General features: G+C 39.5%; 1 protein-coding gene and 1 non-coding gene across 2 annotated transcripts in view; both read left to right on the plus strand.

The window, feature by feature from the left end:
* Positions 1 to 17916, plus strand: part of GTF2F2 (general transcription factor IIF subunit 2) — a 151436-nt gene extending 133520 nt beyond the window's left edge. Inside the window, exons 7-8 of the mRNA XM_027591217.1 lie at positions 379 to 522; positions 17256 to 17916. Coding sequence (XP_027447018.1) covers positions 379 to 522; positions 17256 to 17375 — 264 coding nt within the window. The 3' untranslated portion in view covers positions 17376 to 17916. The remainder of the gene's footprint in view (positions 1 to 378; positions 523 to 17255) is intronic.
* A 4967-nt stretch (positions 17917 to 22883) lies between these two features.
* LOC113921194 lies at positions 22884 to 23014 on the plus strand. The gene has a single exon (XR_003519590.1). It is a non-coding gene; the product is annotated as a small nucleolar RNA SNORA46 (small nucleolar RNA).
* The last annotated feature ends 1511 nt before the right edge of the window (positions 23015 to 24525 follow it).

Consider the following 24525-nt stretch of genomic DNA (forward strand, 5'->3'; position numbering starts at 1 on the left):
TTGGGGTAATCAAAAACCAAAGAAACTGCAAGTTGGACTTTCTGATCAATATGACCTAATCAGTAGCCACACTGAATTGTTGTAATTTGGCAAATAAAAGCTATTTGGGGGCAAATGGAGACATTATATACAAAGCCTGAGAAAAGAATGAAGGTGGTTTATGGGTAGGCTTGTTAATACCTTCGTAGATCCTTCAAGGTCTGAGGAGCCCCGGGAACAGTGAAGAACCAGGTTCTGAACCCACTGACTGCTTTTTAATCTGCTGCCTTGCAACTTGAAATTAATCATTTTTTGGGGGGGTAACTAAAAAGAGAATGCCTGTATTTCAGAGTGAGCATGTTGGATTGATGCCTTTATTATTTTGCTGTTTGCACCTAGATTGAATATGAAAGGAAAAAGAAAGAAGATGGAAAACGAGCTCGAGCTGATAAACAACACGTTTTAGACATGCTATTTTCTGCATTCGAGAAGCATCAATATTATAATCTTAAGGACTTGGTGGACATCACAAAACAGCCTGTGGTATGTATTTGCTCACATTGATCCTTTAAATATGTTCTTCAGGGGGGTTGGGGGGATGGGTTAGCCTGGTGATGGGTATTAAAGAGGGCACGTGCTGAATGGAGCACTGGGTGTTATATGCAAACAATCATGGAACAGTACATCAAAAACTAATGATGTAATGTATGGTGATTAACATAACATAATAAAATAAATAAATATGTCCTTCATTTAGAGGATGTTACTGAAGAGAAGGGTATCATATATGAAGTAGTTCATATGCACCTATGCTAACGTCAGGGTTTATTTTCAACACTCAGAAAAGATATCTTAATACTGATCATTGACATTAAGCCTGAAGTCTGTGTTGATATCATTTCTAGTCTTTATTTTGTTCCCCTACCTCCCTCCAAAAAACACTCAACTTTTATTTATTTGAAAATGTGCCCCCTACAAGAACCGTATTCTTTTGAGAGCCAGACTGATCTGTCGTGATGAGGGTGTTTATCCCTGTTATGTGGGCTATTCGCTAATGGATTTTTTTTTTTTAATCAGAATTTACCTAGCACTAGCATTAGGTCCATTTCAACTTGAGCTGTACTGCCCCACAGTGCTTGTTGAGGTGGTTGGGATTTTTAAGGAAAAATTTAATAAATTGATGTCTTAGAAAGTTTATAGTTCTATAAATGATCAATTTTTATCCCTGCGCCAGACTTCTGTGCCTATTTGCTAACAATTTGTTATTTCTAATCCATTTAAAATACTGGTAACAAATAAGGGATCTAAACCCCTTTTCTCCAAGCTCCAAGTCACATTTGCTTCCATTCAACTTTCTTAACCTAACATTAGCAAAGCAGCGAATTAAATTATAACAGTATTTATTTACAGGGTTTTTAAAAATTAAATGGAATCTCTTTTATTTTCTGTCCTTTTATCTAGTTTTCTTTATCATTTTGTCCACTTTGCTTGTATACTCAGGAATATGTCAGTTCTAACTCCTCCATTTATTTCCTTAAGAATATGTAACAAGATAGCCAGTTTTTAAAAACATTTTAACATAACCAAATAACAGTTTATCAAAGAGCTTGCTGTATGTTTTTTCTGATTTATTCAAAGCTTTAGGAAATGATTTATGAAACCTAAGTATTGTACAGTTTCCCACTTCTGTAGGAATTTCTTTACTGTTATACTTTTTTATTAAGAAATTAAATTTCAGGGCGCCTGGGTGGCTCAGTTGGTTAAGCGACTGCCTTCGGCTCAGGTCATGATCCTGGAGTCCCGGGATCGAGTCCCACATCGGGCTCCCTGCTCAGCAGGGAGTCTGCTTCTCCCTCTGACCCTCCCGCCTCTCATGCTCTCTATCTCATTCGCTCTCTCAAATAAATAAATAAAATCATTAAAAAAAAAGAAATTAAATTTCAAAAGATCTAAGTACTTTTTTTTAGTAGAAAAGAGCCAAGTGCTCATGCTGCAGTACTATCAACTCCTCTTAATGACTTACTCTCTTCAGTATCAAAGCCTTAGAAACAGCATTTCAAACTAGATTTTTTAAAAACTTGAAATAGAATAATTCATTAGGTAAGCCGTGTTTTTTCTGCCTTTAATGAAGTTTATCCTTGTGAATGTAAACTTCATATATATTATATATATGAGTGTGCATGTGTGTGTGTGTATGAAAAGGCCATTCTGGAAACTGAATGCAAACAATATATTCTTATGGAATACCGTACACACAAAAATTAGATTTGGGGGCGCCTGGGTGGCTCGGTTGGGTGACTGCCTTCGGCTCAGGTCACGATCCTGGAGTCCCGGGATCGAGTCCCGCATCAGGCTCCCTGCTCAGCGGGGAGTCTGCTTCTCCCTCCGACCCTCTTCCCTCTTGTGCTCTCTATCTCTCATTCTCTCTCTCTCAAATAAATAAATAAAATATTTTTTAAAAAATTAGATTTGGGAAAATAAGTATTTGTAGAAGGGACATTTAGATGATATTAGAGAAAGCAATTTCTTTGCTTTCCAATTTCTTAACATGGAACTACATATTGTTTTTAAAGTTTATTCATTTTGCATCAAAGGAAAGGGATAACTAGTATTTCTCTCACCTTTGGTTTTTCAGATAATTTTTATGTAGAGGTACACAGTGAATCTCTCAAAATAGAGCTTCTTAACTCATGGTCAGTAGGTGGGTTTTATGAGATCCAGTAATCTCCTGAATATGTGAAAAAATATGTGGGTTTTTCTGGGGAGCAAATCCATAGTTAATATCAGATTCTCATAGAGGGCCTGGGAACCTCAAGGAGCTTATTAACCACTAATCTACAAACTAAATTATTTTATAATAGTCTTACTATTTAGAGGGCGCCTGGGTGGCTCAGTTGGTTAAGCGACTGCCTTCAGCTCAGGTCATGATCCTGAGGTCCTGGGATCGAGTCCCGCATCGGGCTCCCTGCTTGGCGGGGAGTCTGCTTCTCCCTCTGACCCTCCCCCCTCTCATGCTCTCTATCTCATTCTCTCTCTCTCTCAAATAAATAAATAAAGTCTTTAAAAAAAATAGTCTTATTATTTAGAGACTAAATTGCCTCAGCAAGCATAAAGTTCTTGAAGACAGGGTTGTATATTAGTCATATCCTTAAATATTTATACATTCTACATCATAAATGTAGTAGAAATTCAGTAAATATTGGAGGAATTGATTTGATAAAAAGGAAATGGTCCCATCCTCATTATCCAAGGACTACCATGTTTTACTTGGTTGGATTCAACAGGATTCAAAACACTTATGGCAGGAGAGGGGGACAGAGAGCCAGTCTCAAGGAAGTGTGGAATGACAGGGTTACAGTTATCTCCCCCCAGAGGAGGGGGCAGGAAGTGGTCAGCATGGGTTCAGTTCTGCCATTTACCTACCCCATTGGAATCTGAGAAAGTTCCTTCCATTCCTGAAATTGAGGAAATTGGACTGTTTAATTGTTTTGCTCCCTTCCAACCCTAAATGTGTGATTCTCTCCCTCTCCCATTTCATCTCCTCTTGTTTTGAATTGAATTGGCAAATCTCACCTAGAAAGTGGCCAAAGGCCAGCTCTACTCCATGTAGGTAAATATCCCCTTTAAAATGTTCACAGGACATAAGTGAGTCTATACTCCTGGTCATCAGTACACCCTTACTAATTTGATTTTAATCTGAGCAATACCAGGAGAATGAAGGAGAGTAGAGCATGAAGATCAGTGATCCAGGAAAGGGGCTTCTTGGTATGATGGAAAGAGCAGTGGATTTGGATTAATGGGATCTCAGTTCAAGTCCCAGTCCTGCCAGTTAGATGGATAGTCCTGAACAGGGTATTTAAATACATTTAATGTTTAATACAAAGAAATTTTTGAGCCCCCATGTAAAAGAGAAAAAAAAAAGATCTTGTTTGTATTAAACACTTCTTTAGTGTATGTATTTAATGACTTTCTCTCATTTTCTGGTGGTCCCAGTGCCCCCTTTGATAATAGATTTCTAACCATGAAGTCTATCGCTTTAACACATCCTCTTTGTCATTAACACGAGTACTATAGTCTTAAGTTACCATCTGCTTTCTGACCTTTAGAATGTCAATTTTTTTAAAGATTTTATTTATTTGTCAGAGAGGGAGAGAGTAAGTACAAGCAGGGGGAGTGTCAGGCAGAGGGAGAAGCAGGCTCGCTGCGTAGCAAGGAGCCCGATGCGGGACTCAATCCCAGGACCCTGGGATCATGACCTGAGCCGAAGGCAGCCGCTTAACTGACTGAGCCACCCAGGAGTCCCTAGAATGTCATTTTTGACACTTTCTGAGGGAACCTGAGGTATTATTCTTGTTTTTGCAGTTCTTTCCTCTCTGTATTCTTCCTAAAAACCTTCACTTCTGTAAGCAAAATTATTATTGATCAGAGAAACTGTCCTTATGGGCAGACTTTTTCCTCTCATTGGTCAGTATGTGACTTGCATAAACAATCAAGGAGTTAAAGTTACTCATTAAGGGCAAATAAGCTGATTCTAAAAGGCCAAGCTCTGATAACTGATGTAAAATCAGAAACATGATACCCATTTAAAGGGGTGTTTTTATGGGGCGCCTGGGTGGCTCAGTCGTTAAGCATCTGCCTTTGGCTCAGGTCATGATCCCAGGGTCCTGGGATCCAGCCCTGCATCAAGCTCCCTGCTCGGCAGGAAGCCTGCTTCTCCCTCTCCTGCTCCCCCTGCTTGTGTTCCCTCTCTCGCTGTGTCTCTCTCTGTCAAATACATGAATAAAATCTTTAAAAAAGGGGGGGGGTATTTTTATGTGATTTAAATTTGGGCTTTTAAGCCCTCCTTAATGTGAAATACCAGAAGAAGCCCATTATTTCTCCCCTGTAGTCTTTGATCTTTCACCTTGAATTTGTTATGTCTAGTCTTATATTTTATTATATCTGGAAAATAGAAGCATACACAGCATTTCCTTCAAAACTTAAATCATTCGAAACTTCATCTAATTGATCCCTTTGAAACACCAAACTGCCAAGACCACTTTGAGCCCTGACACCCTGTTCTCTGGCATAGCAGCCATTTCTAGTGTTCCTTAAACCACATCTTCCTGCTAAAAGTATCATTGAAAATTAGTCCTGCTTATACGCAAACCACTAATTTCCTTGTATCCACCCAATTTCTAGGCATGATCCAGGGAAGTTTATATTTAATTATTGATGATCCTTTTAAGTGGACAATCCCCTATCATGTGAGTCTCTCAGACCCATTGCTTAATTCAGATATGTAATTGAGCAACTTGCATGCTTCTTATTAAAGTAAGTTCAAATTAACAGGAAAAACTAGGCAGAGATTTGGGTGGCTTTGACTTTGAAGCAATTAGTGTCCATACGTGGAGCCCACTAGAGATTCATTCTCTCTCTCTCTCTCTCTCTCTCTCTCTTTCTCTTTCTCTCTATCTCTGTCTCTCTCATAAAAAGAAAAAAAAAATTATTGGCTCATGTAGTTAGGGAGTTCAGGAATGCATCTAGCTTTAGCAATGACTAGATCCAGCTACTAATATTATTTAATTAGAACGGTCCCTTCCCATCTTTCCATATCTCTCCTCATTATTCTTTCTTGTGTGTTGTCTTTACTCTTAGGCAGGATCCTGCCATGTGGTAGCTGAAATGACCTCCTCAGACACCTCACAGCTAGCAACCCCTAAGCAAAAAGAGAGTATTTGTCCTGTTTTTTTAAATAAAAACCCCAGAGAAGATTTTAATTGACCTGGTAGGGGTTGATATGTCCATTCCTGAACCAAGAAGATGGGGTTAGGGGTACTCTGCCAGCCAGGGCCCACCGCCTTTCCCACCTTTGTGCTGTGTCGCCTGGTATGGAGTTAGCACCTAGTCAGTGTTAGTCATTTCATTGTTATCTCAAATTTTGTATGTTCAGAACAGAACTCTTTATTTCTCTTCCTTTCCAAAGACTTCCCCCAGATTTCCCCATTTCAGTAAGTGACACCATCATTCCCTAAATTGTTCAAGCCAGACAACGGTATTCCTGTTTCTTCTTCATGACATAGATACTACAAATTATGATACATATATATCATATAAATTATATACATATATACATATATCTGTGTATGTGAGTATATCTGACTCAGGATCTTAAGGTAAAAGTGATCTTAGAGATTATCTAGTCTCTCTCACTTGTAAACCCAGAGGAGTTGCCTAGTGACTTGACCCCACTTGTGCTGACTTCAGTCTAGGAATATCTCTTACTACATTGCCTCTTATGTAGTCAGACATGTGCATGTATATGTAGATAAGCAAGGAAAATATTTTTCTGACAATAGAAATCCCTTTTTAATAGGAAAAAAAACTAATGTCTCTCTCAGCAGGCTTTCTCATTAAGAATCATCATTGGGGTGCCTGGGTGGCACAGTCAGTTAAGCATCTGACTCTTGATTTCAGCTCAGGTCATGATCTCAGGGTCGTGAGCTTGAGCCCCGAGTTGGGCTCTGTTCTCAGTGCAGAGTGTGCTTGAGATTCTCCCTCTCCCTCTCCATCTGCCCCTCCCCCTGCTCATGCTCGCTCACTCTCTCAAATAAATAAAATCTTTAAAGAGAATGGGATCTAAGCTTTATCTTAGCTCATTCAGTTCCTAATCCAAAATAGGTATTTTTAATGTTTGAAACTTATTCCCTAATTTACTACTAAATAAGTAGTGTTTTTAATATGATGTGTTGTTCTGACATACACTTTCCTTTCTTCATTTTTTTTTCTTTTCTGAAATCTTTATCGTTTCCTTTCTGTTCACTTAATCCCTTTTAGTTCATTTTTCCTATAAATGGAAGTTTTTATTTTTGAATGATACTAGTAAAAAAAAGACCACCAATTTCTCAACAGAACATATTAGTGACAGCCTTTTGTGAAACTTCTGTCTTAAAAAATAATTATTTGTGGGGCACCTGGGTGGCTCAGTCATTAAGTGTCTGCCTTTGGCTCAGGTCACGATTCCAGGCTCCTGGGATCGAGCCCCTCATTGGGCTCTCTGCTCAGCGGGAAGCCTGCTTCTCCCTCTCCGACTCCCCCTGCTTGTGTTCCCTCTCTCTCGCTGTGTCTCTCTCTGTCAAATAAATAAAAATTAAAAATAAATAATTTTTCAAAAAACTGATTATTTGCTAATTAATGATGTAGAACCTGATTTATTGTTAAGCTTTAGGATATGAAATGTCATACTAAAATAAATTAACTATTTGTATTGAATATGAATGGATGAAATTTAAACACATGAAATTTTAGTAATTACCTGTAGAAGATTTTAATAATAGATCTACTACCAAGTTTAATATAGGATAGTAACATTTCCTTCTTTAACTTATATGCTTTGTTTCACCTTTTTTCCCTCTTTTTTTACCATATTTCTAAATGTAAAATTTGAGGTGCATTTACTAACATAACCAATTGAGTCCAGATTTTACATGAACTATTATGTAGATAAAAGCAATATTTTTAACATAAGCACCAGGTAAAGAAAATTGGGCATTTATTTATATACAAAGTTTACATAGAATTTTTTTTTAAGATTTTATTTATTTGAGAGAGAACACAAGCAGGGGGAGAAGCAGAGGGAGAGGGAGAAACAGACTCCCTGCTAAATGCAGAGCCTTAAGTGGGCTTATCTCAGGACCCTGTGATCATGATCTGAGCTGAAGTCAGACACTTAACCGACTGAGCCACCCAGGCACCCCAGAATTTTTAATTAAGCAGTAGGCCACAAAATTTATATTTAATCTGAAAAATGTCATTAGTTATAAAATCTTCCCTGCCTTCCAGCATCGTTTGATTTGAAAAAGGCTAAAGTAAGTTTTAAGCTTATTAACTGCTTTCTGATTTCTTTATTTAGTCCCTGAACAAGTTAGGAGGACTTGTTTTTAGGCTTGCCATCCTTATGGAAATTATCTCAGGAAAGATAATTTTCTTTGCATTGGTCTCAGCACTAGAGAAAGCATGACTCTGTGGATTAAGATAAGTGTTCACAGCTTCCCAGTTTCTCTATCTCACAGGAGAATCGAGATACCAGAGGATAAGCCTGTTGGCAGAAAACCTTGTACTGTCAGTTCTGTATTGCAGCTTTACAGAGGCATTCCTTCTAGAATGTCCCAAGATAGATATTCTAATTCCATCATACTTTCCAGTACATATGGACCGATACACAGAGCTAGCCACTGTTTATTGGAAATGTTACCATCATAATTTGGTAATAAAAAAATGGTGTTTTTCTTTTTTTAATGTCATATTCTATACGGACTTTGTTACAGAATTTAGTTTACTTTCCAGTTTCCCAAAACCTTTTATTATTATTATTATTATTAGCATATAATGTATTATTTGTTTTAGGGGTACAGGTCTGTGATTCATCAGTCTTACACAACACAGAGCTCCCCACAACACATGCTCTCCCCAGTGTCCATCACTCAGCCACCCCTTTCCCCCCACCCCTGCCTCCAGCAACCCTCAGTTTGTTTCCTGAGATTAAGAGTCTCTTATGGTTTGTCTCCCTCTCTGGTTTCCTCTTACTTCATTTTTTCCTCTCTTCCCCTATGATCCTCTGCCTTGTTTCTCAAATTCCACATATCAGTGAGATCATATGATAATTGGTCTTTCTCTGATTGAGTTAAAATGGTGTTATCTTAATTTGTTGTTATGAGCTAGGTAGGTCTCCCCCCACCACCCCCACCAATTTAAAATCTTTATTTTCTGGGGCACCTGAGTGGCTCAGTCAGTTAAGCTCAAATAAATAAATAAAATCTCTTAATAAAATCAAATCTCTATTTTCAGTTATTGTTACTATATTACAGTTCACAGGATTTTAGTACATTCACAGAGATGTATGACCATCACCACAATCAATTTTAGAACATTTTCTTCACCTCAGAAAGAAACCCCATACCTATTAGCAGTCAATTCCCTTCCTTCCACCTCTACCCTAGGTGAATACTAATTTATTTTCTATCCATGTAGATTTGCTTACTTTGGTCATTTCATATACATGGAATCATATACCATGTGAAATCTTATGACTGGCTTCTTTCATCTAGGCATAATATTTTCAGATGTCATCCCAATGTGGCACATATCAGTATTTTGTTGCTCTTTATTGCCAACTTATATACTGTTACAGAGAGAGATACAACATTTTGTTTATCCATTCAGTCATGGATAGACATTTGAGTTGTTTCTGCTTTTTGGCTATTATGAATAAGGCTGCTGTAAACTCATTCATGTATAAGTTTTTATGTTGTTTTTTTTTCTCTTGGGAGTGGAATTGCTGAGTCACTTCATAACTCTGTTTAACCTGAGGAACTAACTGCCAGATTGTCATCAATCCTTTTTTAATCCTTAGCCAGCAAAAACTTTTATCTGCTGTTGTCCTAAGGTAAAACTTTACTTTCTATTCCAAATATTTTAAGGATGAATAATACTTCAGCATTGGGAGTGCTAGCTAATTTACAGAAAATTCTCTGTTGGTAAAATATATACCTAAGGTCTCTTTGCTTACCATTTAATTTCTAGCAATATTTTCAAATAGACTAATAATAACTATGCCAATTGATATCTTCTTATTTTTGTACATTTGAAACTATACTTCACACCAGATGCACTAATAGAGAGTTGCCATGGTTCTAAGTGCAAGAATTCATATTTAAGTTACTTTTTTTTGCTTTTTCTATTTATTTGACAGAGAGAGAGCACAAGTAGGCAGAGGGAGAGGGAGAACCAGGCTCCCCACTGAGCAGGGAACCCGATGTGGGGCTCCATCCCAGGACCCCGGGATCATGACCTGAGCCAAAGGCAGCCGCTTAACCGACTGAGCCACCCAGGCGCCCCTCTATTTTATTTTTTATTTAAATGCAGTTTAATTAATATACTCTATTATTAGTTTCAGAGGTAGAATTCAGTGATTCATCGGTTGCATACAACACCCAGTGCTCATTACTTCAACTGCCCTCCTTAATACTCATCACCCCAGTTACCCCATCCACCCAGCCACCTCCCCTCCAGCAACCCTGTTTGTTCCCTATAATTGAGAGTCTCTTATGGTTTGCCTCCCTCTCTGTTTTTTTCCTTCCCTTCCCCGATGTTCATCTGTCTTGTTTCTTAAATTCCACATATTTAACTTTCAAAAGGAATTTTAGTTTTTGTTACTTTGTTATATTTTGGATATTTCTGATTATATTTTCCTAATTATAACAGTTTCAACATTAGCTATATATGTATACACTTTTCCCAGTTGAAAGCCATCATTTCTTGGGCGCCTGGGTGCCTCAGTTGGTTAAGCAACTGCCTTCAGCTCAGGTCATGATCCTGGAGTCCCGGGATCGAGTCCCGCATCAGGCTCCCTGCACAGCAGGGAGTCTGCTTCTCCCTCTGACCCTCTTCCCTCTTGTGCTCTCTATCTCTCATTCTCTCTGTCAAATAAATAAATAAAATCCTTAAAAAAAAAAAAAGCCATCATTTCTCAGCCTTGGAATATCTTGCAGTATTCCAAGGTTAAGTTATGTTTAGCATACAAATAAACAAATACAGGGCTTTTTTTTTTTAAGATTTTATGTATTTATTTGAGACAGTGAGAGAAAGAGATCACAAGCAGAGTGGAGGGGTAGAGGGAGAAGCAGACTCCCTGCCGAGCAGGTGCCTGATGCAGGGCTCAACCCCATGGTCCTGAGATCATGACCTGAGCTGAAGGCAGGCGCTTAACAGACTGAGCCACACAGGTGCCGTTAAAAAAAAAAAAAAAAATACAGTTTAGAAAGCACATCTTTAAACAAATAGTTAAATTAAAAGTTTTGGCCCAAAGGAGGTAAACTTTGTTCATCTGATATATGCAAACATAGGAATCATTTGCCATTGCTAGGCAGATGAAGTATTAATAAGAGATGATTTACCAGCACACAAATATTCATGCAATAATAAATTGCTTTTCCAGAATTTGAATTAAGCCGTAAGATAGGGCTTGTGCCTCGACCACTTCATTACCCATTGTCTCTGCTTCTCAGAGTTTTACATGGGGAGGAATGCAGCCTGTGTGAGCGGAGAGACGGATGGGGAGTGGGGTCTAGTAGGAAAGTGGGGTGAAACCAGAAGGAAGAGAGGATAAAAATCCGGACATCGCCCATGTCCCAGAGAATCCCCAACGTCCCCTTCCCTCTCCTGTTTGCAGTTTTCTCTGTCTAAAGGAGTGAAAACATATGTTGCCTTTGTTAACAGCTTATGCCTAATGTGTAGTTTGTTTTTTTAATGAAAGAATTTTGTGCCTTGGAGCCACTAACATCTTTATCAAGAAGTCCTCTGTTTTAATCACACAAATCATTTGAAATTATACAGAATGGATAATGCCCCACTTTTTTTTTTTGGTACTATTAATTGGGTTTTATTGTTATGTTAATCACCATACATTACATCATTAGTTTTTGATATAGTGTTCTGTGATTCATTGTTTGTGTATAACACCCAGTGCTCCACACAGAACGTGCCCTCCTTAATACCCATCACCAGGGTAACCCATCCTCCCACCCTCCTCCCCGCTAGAACCCTCAGTTTGTTTTTCACAGTGCATCCTCTCTCATGGTTCATCTCCCCCTCAGATTTCCCCCCTTCGTTCTTCCCCTCCTGCTATCTTCTTCTTTTTTTTTTCCTTAACATATATTGTATTATTTGTTTCAGAGTTACAGATCTGTGATTCAACAGTCTTGCACAATTCACAGTGCTCACCATAGCACATACCCTCCCCGATGTCTATCACCCAGCCACCCCATCCCTCCCACCCACCACCACTCCAGCAACCCTCAGTTTGTTTCCTGAGATTAAGAATTCCTCATATCAGTGAGGTCATATGATACATGTCTTTCTCTGATTGACTTACTTCGCTCAGCATAACACCCTCCAGTTCCATCCACGTTGCTGCAGATGTCAAGATCATTCCTTTTGATGGCTATATAATATTCCATTGTGTATATATATACACAATGGAATATTATACACACCACATCTTCTTTATCCATTCATCTGTCGATGGACATCTTGGCTCTTTCCACAGTTTGGCTGTTGTGGACATTGCTGCTATAAACATAGGGGTGCATGTACCCCTTCGGATCCCTACATTTGTATCTTTGGGGTAACTACCCAGTAGTGCAATTGCTGGATCATATGGTAACTCTATTTTCAACTTTTTGAGGAACCTCCACACTGTTTTCTGATAATGCCCCTCTTGCCTTGTTGGATCACTTTATAAAAAGCATATAATGACTTCCTTTAGTGACTGGCATTAACCAGTGTCATCTTTGGTATAGATTGCATATTGTCTATTCAGTCCAACCTTTCTGGGGAGATTTTCTGACTAGACATTTAACAGGGTCATATTATTTGCTCACCTAAAGCATTAATAGTTGGTGATCAGCTCTTTGTCAAAGATACATGGTTTTGACCAATTTCTAGGAATTTAGATACAGTTAGTTCATTATTATATACGTAACACTTAACTGAAGTTGCTGGTTTGGGAATTGGTTGGCAGAGCAGTAGAGGAAAAGATGATACGAGAAATGGTGGGGGTGGAGGGAAAGGGTGTGGGGGAGGAGAGAGGGAAAGACTGCAGTAGTAGGCTCCTGTGCCTTGTGACTCTACGTAGGTTTGTTGTGATTGGGGGGCGTGGATAGGAATTTGATCTGTGGATTTTTGGCTTTTGGGCCACCACAGTGTTATCTTGACCCACAAATATGCAAATCACATCCTAATCACTTGACCTCTTTGGTCCGGTATTTGCTTTGCCTTTTCCTTCCAAAGAAGCTGTTATGCTCTATCCCTTTTTTCTCTGCAATTCAGACTTGCTGTAAATACTCTCCCACACATCCCTTTGATGAAGGGTTGCTGGACCTGAGCCAGTTTATTATTTCAGGTCTTGTTCTGCAGCACTGCACATAGCAGTAATGTGAAATCTCTCCAATCCCGTGCCACCTAAAGGTGATCTACTGAGGTCTAGAATCCTTTGTTTAAAATGCAGGTGGCCAGGCAAAAGATTAAATTGGAAAGTCATTGTTTAGTATGAGAGGAGAAGAACTAGTATCTCCTGATCTCCGCACAGAATTGCCATTCAATTCAAAGGATCAAATACACATCCTCAAAACCTAAGATCATGACTCCGGCTGGGTTAAATGCCCCTTCTCAGTGCTCCCATGTTATCCTGTATATATAATGTCCTTATTTCTGTGCTTTAGTTTGTGATTGCCTGCTTCTCTGCCTTTGCTTCCCACTCACACACCCTACTCTTAAATCATGAACTCTTGAGGATGAAGACTGACTGTGTTGCCACTCTGTCTGGCCCATAGTAGGTTCTAAAATAAATATTTGTAGAGTATATGAATTTTTATAGAAGGAAAGTTAGATTGCCAATTGATCTTCAATCCTGTTAGAATATTTAAAATTTCCCCCTCAGATGGCTTTGTTCCCAACAATATTTTACCACTATAATACAGATTTTTAGTAATAAATGTCATTCAGATTCAGATAATACAATTTAATCAGTCAACTTGTATTTCTCATTGCCCTGTAAGTTAATTAGAGCCTGAGTTCTAAAAATGAAAAGAACTAGAGTTTAGTCCTCTGGACCTTCTAAGTGATCTTACCTCAAACACCTCCCCCACTAAATCCTCTTAGTTCCCTTGTTTACTCTTCAGCATACCCTATTTATTCAGTGTAAGTGCACTGAGACTCTGATGTGCAGGCAGCCACTGTATAGGAGCACATGGTTTGATGGGAGAGAGGCATATGAGTCAAGGGTTATAGTGTATGTAGTATGAGGGCTATCACTGAAGTACATACAGTGTGGAATGTAGATCTGAGAGGTGGGACTGTTAGGGAAAGGTGGTCCGAGAGAGTGACATTCATGCAGAGTCTTCAAGGATGAGGAGTTGAGATTTAAGGGAAGGGGATAAGCATGACAGGGAAAGGGAATAGCATACGGAGAAAACTAGAAGCATGTAGACACAGAAGTGACAAGTATATATTCAGGGAATTCTTAGAAGATGAGGCCAAAGGGAAAAGGCAGGCCTGAATAGATGCCTGTGAAGGAGTATGGAATTTAACCTGTAGGCCAGAGGGGAAGTCATTAAAAAATTTTCAACAGGTTGTGTCTGCTTTCAGCTCAGGTCACGGGTCCTGGGAACGAGCCCCGTGTCAGGCTCCTTGCTCAGCGGGGAGTCTGCTTCTCCCTCTCCCTCTGCCCTTACCCCCACTTGTGCACGTGCTCTCTTTCTCAAATAAAATCTTTTAAAAAAAATTTTTTTTCAACAGAGGAATGACATGATCTCACTGTTCCCTACCTGTGTCTTTCCTTCAGGGACTTTTGTGACCTGTGTTACCCTATCATTACTATTACTTTCTCTACTAATGAGTTATGCCAAATTAATTCATTTGGTTAGAGTAAAATGACTTTAGGTTGCAGTTTAGAACATTCTAAAACAAAAAAAAAAATTCTAAAACTCCAGAAATGTCCCCTTCCCCACCTTCCACCAAAAAAAAAAAAGAATTCTGTACCATGGCTAGATACTGTGAGCCTAATCCCATCTCGTTACCTGACAAACTGACAGACTGAAGATCTCATTCTGTTCTTACTGTTGGAAAGGAAATAAAGAGTGACTTTTCATTAAGAAAACAGAATATTCCATAGCCTTATACTAATTTAACAAAATGAGTATGGACTATACATGAAAGCAACTGAATTTGTACACTTGAGACTTCACTATCTTGTGTTTAACCCTTTTGAGGCTTTTCATGTTCTGTATCTGGCTTCTGAATGGGCATGCTAGACTTGAAGTCCAGAGAGCTCCTGTCTCACAACCACAGCACTCCCAGCAATTGCTCTTTTCAGTTTTGACCCAGAGCAGTGCAGCCAGTTGTTTGATTATTTATGTCCAGGTTCATAGCCAGCCTCACAGTAGATCATCCTTTGGGATTTTACAAAGATGTCATTCTTGGCATCTAAACTGAAAGCCCTTTGTGTTCCAGCACATCATTTTCCCTTTATGAATACTGTTTAATTAGAAAGTAGCTTATGAACAGTGTCTCATTTTAAAAATGTGATTTGAAGTGGCAGATAGCAGATGTGCATATTACCTGGATGGCTTGAGCCTTTATGCTTACTCATTGGCACAGATCCCTTAGTGAGGGCAACTGCAGAAAGTGTGGGAGGCAAGCAGGCTTCTTCCTGGGGAAACCCAGGCCTCATTTGATTCATTGCTGCCACCTGCTGGGCCATGGCTGCTGGAATGGGAAGGCCACACCAGTAGTCCTGCTAAGCCCATCCAGGGCTGTGTAGTTCCAGTGTTAATCAGCTGTTGTTTCTAGGTGAAAACCCACCCCTAAATGAAAGGATCTAAACAGTAGAGCATTGGGCGCCTGGGTGGCTCAGTTGGTTAAGCGACTGCCTTCAGCTCAGGTCATGATCCCGGGGTCCTGGGATCGAGTCCCACATCGGGCTCACTGCTCAGCAGGGAGCCTGCTTCTCCCTCTGACCCTCTCCCCGCACCCCTCAAATAAATAAATAAATAAATAAAATCTTTAAACAGTAGAGCATTATACCAGTCAGTGTAAGGTGGTATTCGATTGTGTTTGTTAACACAGAATCCCCAAGCAGTTGTGAGGCTCATAGAACTAAGCAACACTTCGAGGACTCAAGATCCTAGAGTGTTAGAGCTGGATGAACCCTTAAAGCAGATGCATTGGAGCTATAGTGTAGTTAAATCAGAGTCTCTTAGAGGCTTGTGAAAATGCAGATTCCCAGGCCTGGCCCCAGAGATTTTGATTCACTAGGCCTAAGATGAGAGGTTTATTTAACAAGTTTCCCATGAGGTTCTAGGGCAAGTAGTCCAGCCCTAGGAAGAGCACTGCCTTAAACATTATCTCTGTAAGAGCTTCTCAACCATTTTTCTAATCAGTGCCTCATTTCAATAAGTAAAAAAATATTACATCTCCTATCAACAGGGTGAGTCACTGGTACTTTTAACTGGTTCTCTGAAGCATATACACAAAATATTACTAGACTGGTTCTGCAGGGGGAAAAGCACTTTTTAAAAGATTTTATTTATTCATTTGAGAAAGAGTGCATGAGAGAGAGAGGGACGGAGGGCACAAGCAGGGGCAGGGGCCGATAGAGAAGCAGACTCCCTACTGAACAGGAAGCCCAACCACGAGGATGCAGGGCTCGATCCCAGGACCCCAAGATCATGACCGGAGCTGAAGGCAGACACTTAACCGACTGAGCCACCCAGGAGCCCCAAGAAACACTTATAAATAATTAACTTTTCTCTCTATCACCAAGCAGGAAGTACTATAATTTAATGGGTTAATTTATAGTGGAATGCTTTTTGGCTTTGGGCATTGGCAAGTAAAGATAGGGTTTGGTATTATATTTATCACAGTCATCATTTCCCTGAATATAGTAATCATTTGGTTAATGTGTATTGAATTTTGAGGGACCTAAAATGACATAAAACAGAGTTCTGCCCTATGTCATTGCTCACCTCTTTCCTCTGGAGGAGCCGAGCCTGAGAAAACTGCAGGCCCCATGGGATTTTAGTATGTCTTATTATCACTTCTTATTCCTTACCCTGTCTTGGCAAGCTTGGCCAAGATCAAAACGATACTAAAGACGAATAATAACCTTCCTTATTACACAGGAAAAACAAGTGGCCTGATAGCAAATTTGGAAAGTCACCTTAGAATTGAGAATTCTGGATGCCTGTCATGTGCTTGCTTTCTAGAATATTATCGTCCCAAAAATATTTGTTATTTTTTATATATACTCCTGCTTCTGAAATGACTGGCTCCAATCCAAGAATAACCCTATCCAACTGTGAACTGAGTGAGGCCACTGAATTCAAGGGAAGATCACACATGGTATACTGTGTCATCTTAGTAAACAGTGAGCACCAGTAACTTCCTAGTGTATTTTCCTCTAGACTTCTTTTTCAAGCTCTCAGGTCATTGGCATTCCAGACTTCCAATCCCTTTAATGCAAATGAGTGTATATTTAACACAGTTATCATGTACTGCATGTATAGAACCAAGAGGCAGTTTATTGAACATCTTTATAGAGAAATCTTGTTGAGCTTTCAAGATCATAATTTGTATTACTCGTGAGTGTGGTTTGGTGTATGGTTTTATTTTAAATTTTGTTTCGCCTTCATAGTCTCATCTTGGGTTGTTTTTGTTTTTGTTTTTGTTTTTGTTTTTAGGGATACCTAAAGGAAATCTTGAAAGAAATTGGCGTTCAGAATGTAAAAGGGACCCACAAAAACACATGGGAGCTGAAGCCAGAGTATAGACATTATCAAGGAGAAGAAAAGAGTGATTAAGAAGACTCTTAGCCAGCATGCTAACAGAACAACTAAAGGGCGATGAGCTGAGGAAGCACCACTGATACTCAAATACTTGAGTACCATCTGTTGTAGGGGTAAAATGACTGGAACTTTAATTTCCCTAGGTAAATTTTTTAAACAATAATTCTTGTAAAGTTACTCAAGTGTTTTTTTGAGGAAAAGATTTATTTATAGGCTTGTATTAAACTAGATTATTCAGAATGGGGTGAGGGGTTGGGGGGGTTAAGAAGGTTTTTTTTTTTTATTGACTTTTAAATGTAAAACTAGGAAATGTTTTCTAAATGAGGACTCTCTGTCCTTGTTTTATCTCTGAGGATCTGAGGTAATACAAATCCAAAGTGAATGGCAAAGCAAGAAAAAAGTAGTCAACTACAGAAAGTCTTAAAAGGAATAAAAAACCAAAGTTCCTTATTCTGAAATCGTCAAAGAACAAAGCTGTCTTTATTTATTTATTTTTACAGGTGATCATGTTTCATAGTTACACCCATTAATAAAGAAGAGAGCATTTATGTTTGTACCTAAGAGAGCAGTTTTCATCATTAGCTTGCATATTTTGCCCTAGTGTTAGTGACATGAGAAATGGAAAAAATCTTGGCCAATGAGTATTTCTTTTATTTGCTTTTATTTATTTTTTAAAAGATTTATTTATTTAAGTAATCTCTACACCCAGCATGGAACTCAAACTCATGACCCCGCAATCAAGAGTCGCATGGTCTACCGACTGAGCCAACCTGGTACCCCTCTTTTATTTTGCTTTTAAAGGAATTAGAAATTAAATATTTTTCCAGTAATTCAAGATATGTCTCCCCTGTCCAGATTATAAGCTTCTCAGAAACCGACTTTGCTCCAGAATTTTGCTGCATACTCAACTGGCAGGTATTGCCTCGCCTGACAAATGATGTTGACAAACTAACAGAGGTTGTAGGGGTGAGGCTGATACGTGTTAGGCAGGCACAGAAACAAGCATCCCCACAAACAAGACCACCAAAACAAAAGAAGCTTTAACAAATTAAACACAAAAAGTTACTTTTTATTTGTTCATTTTGTCAGTTGCTTCTGTATGCTTGCAACCAAGAAGTAGCAAATGCCAAAAATTTAAGAAAATGTTATATAATTAAAGCAAATCAAGGAGAAACCTATCCATTGAGATAAATATTTTCCGGTATTATTTGATTTTCAGCAGAACACCAGCATACTGAGGTTGAGTACTACTGCAATGAGAAAATGTTTATCTTTGCATTCCCACTGTGAAATAAAATTCTGGTGAGGGAGGGTGGTCTTATTCTACTTTGTTCTGGTGCAGGAACCAGATATATCCCCCTTACCTTTCAGTTTCTGGCGGAGACTGAGTGTCAGGAAGCAGATGGATAATGGTGTGACAGATCTGTAGAGAACTGAGAATCTTGGATACCTGTCATGTGCTTTGTTCATAGCATGTATCTTCCCCCCAAACCTTGTCTTTTTTTGATGTTTGGTCCTGCCCTGAAACAGACCTCTGTGTCCTCTCCCTCTGTCTTTACTTTTTATGGTGACAGTGGCTGCCAGATTGAACTGTGTAGCTGCTAGCCGAGCTGTGTCTCCTCTGAGGCTCTGCTCTGGTATTTCTGCAGATCTGGTGTCTTCAGCTTAGTTTAGGTATCTTGTACCTCATCACACCTGACAGTATCTGCTCGAGTCTCTTAAACACTTGTTACCTGTTCAGTGGCATAGCTAATCTAGGCGGTAAACTGGTACCATTCCTGATTAGATTTTTTGAAATTGCTTTCCCATTTGATACTAAAATGTGGCTACTGGTAATGAAGGAGACTCTCTCTGGGTTCCTTTATTCTTTTATTTCAGAACTCTCTTACTTTATAAACATGCTTTCGACAGCCAACTATCAGGAAGGAGGAGTCCTAAGCCCTTATAACCACTGTGAGATCGAGAGAGGAAAGCTAGTAAGAAGGATACACATCTGGTGAGATGTCACATCATAAGAGCACAGGAGGGCCATGTTTCATAGGTGATTTAAACTCCGCTAGTTGCACACACTTAAGGGATGTTTTAACCAACAAATTGTAATAAATATATTATGGTTGCTGGGCATTGGAAAGATTTGAAATTACATGTTGCCACAGTAACTTCTAAAATGATAGATCTTAAAAAAGAAAACAGTTTTGCTCTGTTGTATCAAAAGCAGCCCTTAAAGGAGTTCAGCAGAGTTGGAGTTGTTCCTAAAGGTCTATGAACAAATTTTCTTTGGAGCTTATTTTCATCATTGTTGGTACTTATCAGTGAAATAAGAATAAACACTTATCAGGCCCTTATGTGGCTGGCAGTGTGTTAAATGCTCTAAAATATCTCATTTTATCCTCAGAAATAGCTCTGAGAGGTAGACAATGACCGTTTTATAGAACCATTTCCTGCCCAACACACTGTCATGAGACCTGATCCCTCTTTGAGGAGAATTCTACCTTTGGGCCAAAGTGAATACCAGAGTTTACTTTTCCAGAAACCTTCCCCCATACACACAAATCCTCCCCTCCAGGAAAATGATGCAGACCCCAGAAGAAGTTGTGAGAGCAAAGGAGTTTGTCTTTGGCATCTCTAATACAAACACAGGATGAAAACTGAGCTCCCTCCTTTAAAATCAAGATCCCCCTGCTAAAATTTTCCTCCCTGCTACACTTCAAGTACCCAGGTGGGGTGCACACCTTAAGAATGGCCTTCTTCGACCTCCATAGGAGTTAAGGACCCCTGTGGAATGTGATAGGAGGCTGGGGCACTGCGCTGAGGGGCACTGCCTTATAGTCAGCCTTCATGGGGCTGGGCACCCACCTTTCATCCCAATACGTTGGCCATTTTCCCTAGCATTTGTGTCAGAGTCCAGGAGATGATAAGCTGGTTTTCTTTTCAACTCAGTTTTCTTTCTGAAGTGGGTCAGAGCAGCTTCTTAAGCCTAATATTTTCATGTGTAGGAGGAATCAGAGATTGCTTTTTAATCTTCCTTTTCTTCACGTATTTCCATCTTTTCTTCTTCCTACTTCCTGGTCTTTGAGCAAGTACCACCATCCATAGTACACTAGTACCATGTAAATCTGATTGACGGCGGCATAAGCCTTTAATAGTTTATTATAAGAAAATCAACAGCTTTTATCTTTGTTAGAAGTCATCTAAATTAACAAGGACATTTTAGATGCTTTAGCTTCCAGTTTAAACTAGATTCTGTCAGATCAGTTAGTCTTAAATTTTAGGTTTCTTTTTTTTTTAAGATTTTATTTATTTGACAGAGACACAGCGAGAGAGGGAACACGAGCAGGGGGAGTGGGAGAGGGAGAAGCAGGCTTCCTGCTGAGCAGGGAGCCTGATGTAGGGCTCAATCCCAGGACCCTGGCGAGCTGAAGGCAGATGCTCAACGACTGAGCCACCCAGGTGCCCCAAATTTTAGGGTTTTAAAGAACGATTTTCTTAAAGTGCACCATATTTTTAAATGTTGAAATTTGTATTTAAAATCTTAAGATACGAGATTTTTATTGTCTTGTGGAAATCTAAGTGCACCAGAAGATATGTTGCTGGACTAAACACCGTAGGGTGGCATGGTCATGGAGCACAGTGGTGGTTTATTGGCAAGTATTTACCGACCACGATTATATCCCAGGCACTGTGGATACTAAAGTGCTAGACATAAGAGGCGTTCACAGTCTAGTGGGAAATAGAGAATGTAGATGGATACAACAGTGTGTGGGTAGAGAAGTGTGAACTGAGTGTTGCAATCAATCAGAATATTCCAGTTAATTCATTGTTGCCATTTATGTTCTACATGAATTTCCAATTTTTAAAGCATTTGAATGCAGTAATATATACTTAATTTTAACTTCTTTGAATATAATTTGACCATTGAAAATTCCTAAAACACAAGGGGATTTGTACAATGCCTAAGGATCATTATTATGAACACATACAGTGGATGTCTGTAATACATCGATCTCGTTAATAGAATGCTAAATTGAAGGGCTCACGGAGCTAGTCCTTGTGACATGTAAGCCTTATTTCTACTTCATACATTTCTTACTTACATTTCTACTTCTTATTTCTTCTTCTTACATTCTATTTTCTCTCCTTGATGAACAAAAGCCTGGGAAACAAAAGCCTCGTTCTGTGAAAACCCACTAAAATGTCCCCTGTGTGCCAGGCACCAGGAGCAAAGGTTGATGGGTGTCTGTAATAATGTGCCTTACATGCCAGCAGTTCTCTGCCTATGTTACTAAATAAGCAGGAAGAATAATAGCTTTTGTTTAGTGGACCTTTGCTGTATGCCAGGCACTGTGCTAAAAGCATTTGACTCCTATTCCTCATTGAATCCTCACAACAGCGCTAAAATATGGGTCTCTTTCTGCCTTTGTTTTATAGATGTGGAACATCAGGTCCTGAAAGGTTGAAGAACCTAACCAAGGTCATAACCAAGGTAGTCAGGGGCAGAGCCAGATTCAAATCCCAGAAGAACACTCAGCAGTGCAGGCTCTTAGTTACTATTATGTGTATGAAGTAAGTGTACTTTTATGGGTCCCATGCTGCTGATTGCCCTTAGCTGTAATTCACCTGCCCAGAGTCTCCCGTTTGGTTTTTTGTTGTTTGTTTTATTGTTATTAATATTACTGAGGTGTAATTGACCTATAATTCTTTTGTATTTGACTTCTTACGAATGGGTAGCAAAGTCTCAAGTTATCTTTCTTGAATCTAAAGAGAGTTAATTCTGGATTCTACCTGAGTTGTTTTGCCTTTAGAGGTTAGTTTCCAATTTTTTTTTTTTTTAAGATTTTATTTATTTGACAGACACAGCAAGAGAGGGAACACAGGCAGGGGGAGTGGGAGAGGGAGAAGCAGGCTTCCCGCTGAGCAGGGAACCCGATGCGGGGTTCGATCCCAGGACCCTGAGATCATGACCCAAGCCGAAGGCAGACGCTTAACCAACTGAGCCACCCAGGCACCCCTAGTTTCCAGTTTTTGTTGAGGTTCTGGAGTTTCTTACGGAATGATGTTCCTTTTTTTTTTCTCAGCTCTAGATGCAGATGAGATTTTTCCCAGGAATGACTGCAGATGGCCAATGTACTTGATTTACTTACATTCTAGACCACCCAGGCTTATGAGAAAGTTGTGATTTGGCTGGTCACAGTTGAGGGTCTCTGCCATGGCCTCGTAAGCACACAGGAAGTCCATCAGTTTGGGACTGCTCAGTAATGGGGATACAGAGCTCAATACCAATAGGCCCTTGCTTCCAGACACTCCCAGTATTGGAGAGGACTTGGAGGCAAACAAATAGCCAACATAGTGTATCAAGTGCAGCAATAGAAACACATGGCAGAATGTTTTAAGAGCTACATGGATTCAAAGTAAGTCACTTAGAGCAAGTTGTTTGCTTTGTGTTCCTCTTAGTTTCATCATCTGTGAAATAGATAAAAGTCTACCTCACAGAACTGTGGTGAAAGTTAAATGAGTCAACATATCAGCGCTGTATTTAGACCTGTGGATGGGAATTTTCTTGGTGATGCTGTAGTGCAGAAGAATTGCTGGCTCTTTCTGTTGGACAGCTGACTTTGTGCCATTCTACTGTTGCTGTATGGGGTTAAGGAACATAACTATATTTTTTTAAAAAAGAGTCAATATATGTAAAGCACTTAGAACACTGTGTGACCTGTAGAAAGTACTTTATCATATACAAAATATGTAAAATATGGAAGTATCACAGAGAATGAAATGATTAATTACATCTTTGGGGAGTCAGGAAAGCATTCCTCGAGCAGCCCCTGAAGTGGGTTTTGAACAGGGGTCTAGGAGTTCAGCAAGATTCAGGGAGCAGAATGTACAGAAAGAACAAGTGCATGCATCTTACTTCACAAGGTGGTTGGAGTGAGAACCCACACACACCTTCAGTGCACTCCTAGATACAGCTTGGTGTAGTTGAGTGTGGCTCAACATGTCACATCCAGTCTTAGTCTGATAGAAGAATGTGGAGGGCAAGTCATCGCTGCCTGGGACCAGGTGGAATGGATGAGCAGCTAGGCAGGACTAGCCTCCTTCGGTCGAACACACAAGTTCACAATGATGCAAATAACCTAACTGCTCCCTATTTGCAGCATGCTTTTCTACTTTGATTCATCCCTGAATACATTTCTTTAATATAGTCCAATTGAAGTGACAGTGGAAACCATTAGTGAATTACATGTTAGAGGTTTGAAGTCCCGATCCTTTATCCTTCCACCACTGCAAACTCTAATTAATAAAGATAAATAGGGAGCTGGAGCTAAATGAGGTCAGATGCACCTTACTAACAGAGGCCCGGTAACTCCCAGCTGGACTAGAGGACCTAGCTAAGAGCTGAAGAGAGAGTTCCTTATCCTTCTCCTCAGTTGGTGATGACTGGCTGACCACTGGTAGGCAGTTGGCCTAACTTATCATTTGCAGGTGAAAAACCTGGAACAGCTGGGAGAAGACATCCAAATGGCCAGCAGGTACATAAACGATACTAAATATCACTAATCATCAGGGAAATGCAAATCAAAATGACAATGAGATACCACCTTACACCTGTTAGAATGGCTAAGGTCAAGAAGACAAGAGATAACAAACGCTGGCAAGGCTGTGGGGAAAAGGGAACCTTCATACACTATTGGTGGAATGTAACTGTTCAGTCACTATGGAAAACAATATGGAGGTTCCTCAAAAAATTAAAAATCTACTTATTCCACTTATGGGTATGTACCCAAAGGAAATGAAAACAGGATATCAAAGAAGTGTATGCATGCCCATTTTATTGCAGCATTATTTACAATAGCTAAGATGGAAACAACCCCAGTACCCATCAACAGATAAATGGATAAAGAAGATGTGAGATAGATATATATTGATAAGAAATATCTTCAGGAATATTGTTGAGCCATGAAAAAGAAGAAAATCCTGCCATGTATGGACCTTGAAGACATTATGCTGAATGAGATAAATCAGAGAAAGACAAATAGTCTTAAATGTGGCATTCACTTTTATGTGGAATCAAAGTCAAATTCATAAAAGCAGAGAGTAAAATGGCGGTCCCTGGAACTGGGGGCAGTGGGGGGATAGAAGAAATGTTAAAGGGTACAAACTTGCAAGT

Source organism: Zalophus californianus, chromosome 3, assembly GCF_009762305.2.
Source record: "Zalophus californianus isolate mZalCal1 chromosome 3, mZalCal1.pri.v2, whole genome shotgun sequence".
NCBI classification, from domain to species: Eukaryota; Metazoa; Chordata; class Mammalia; order Carnivora; family Otariidae; genus Zalophus; species Zalophus californianus.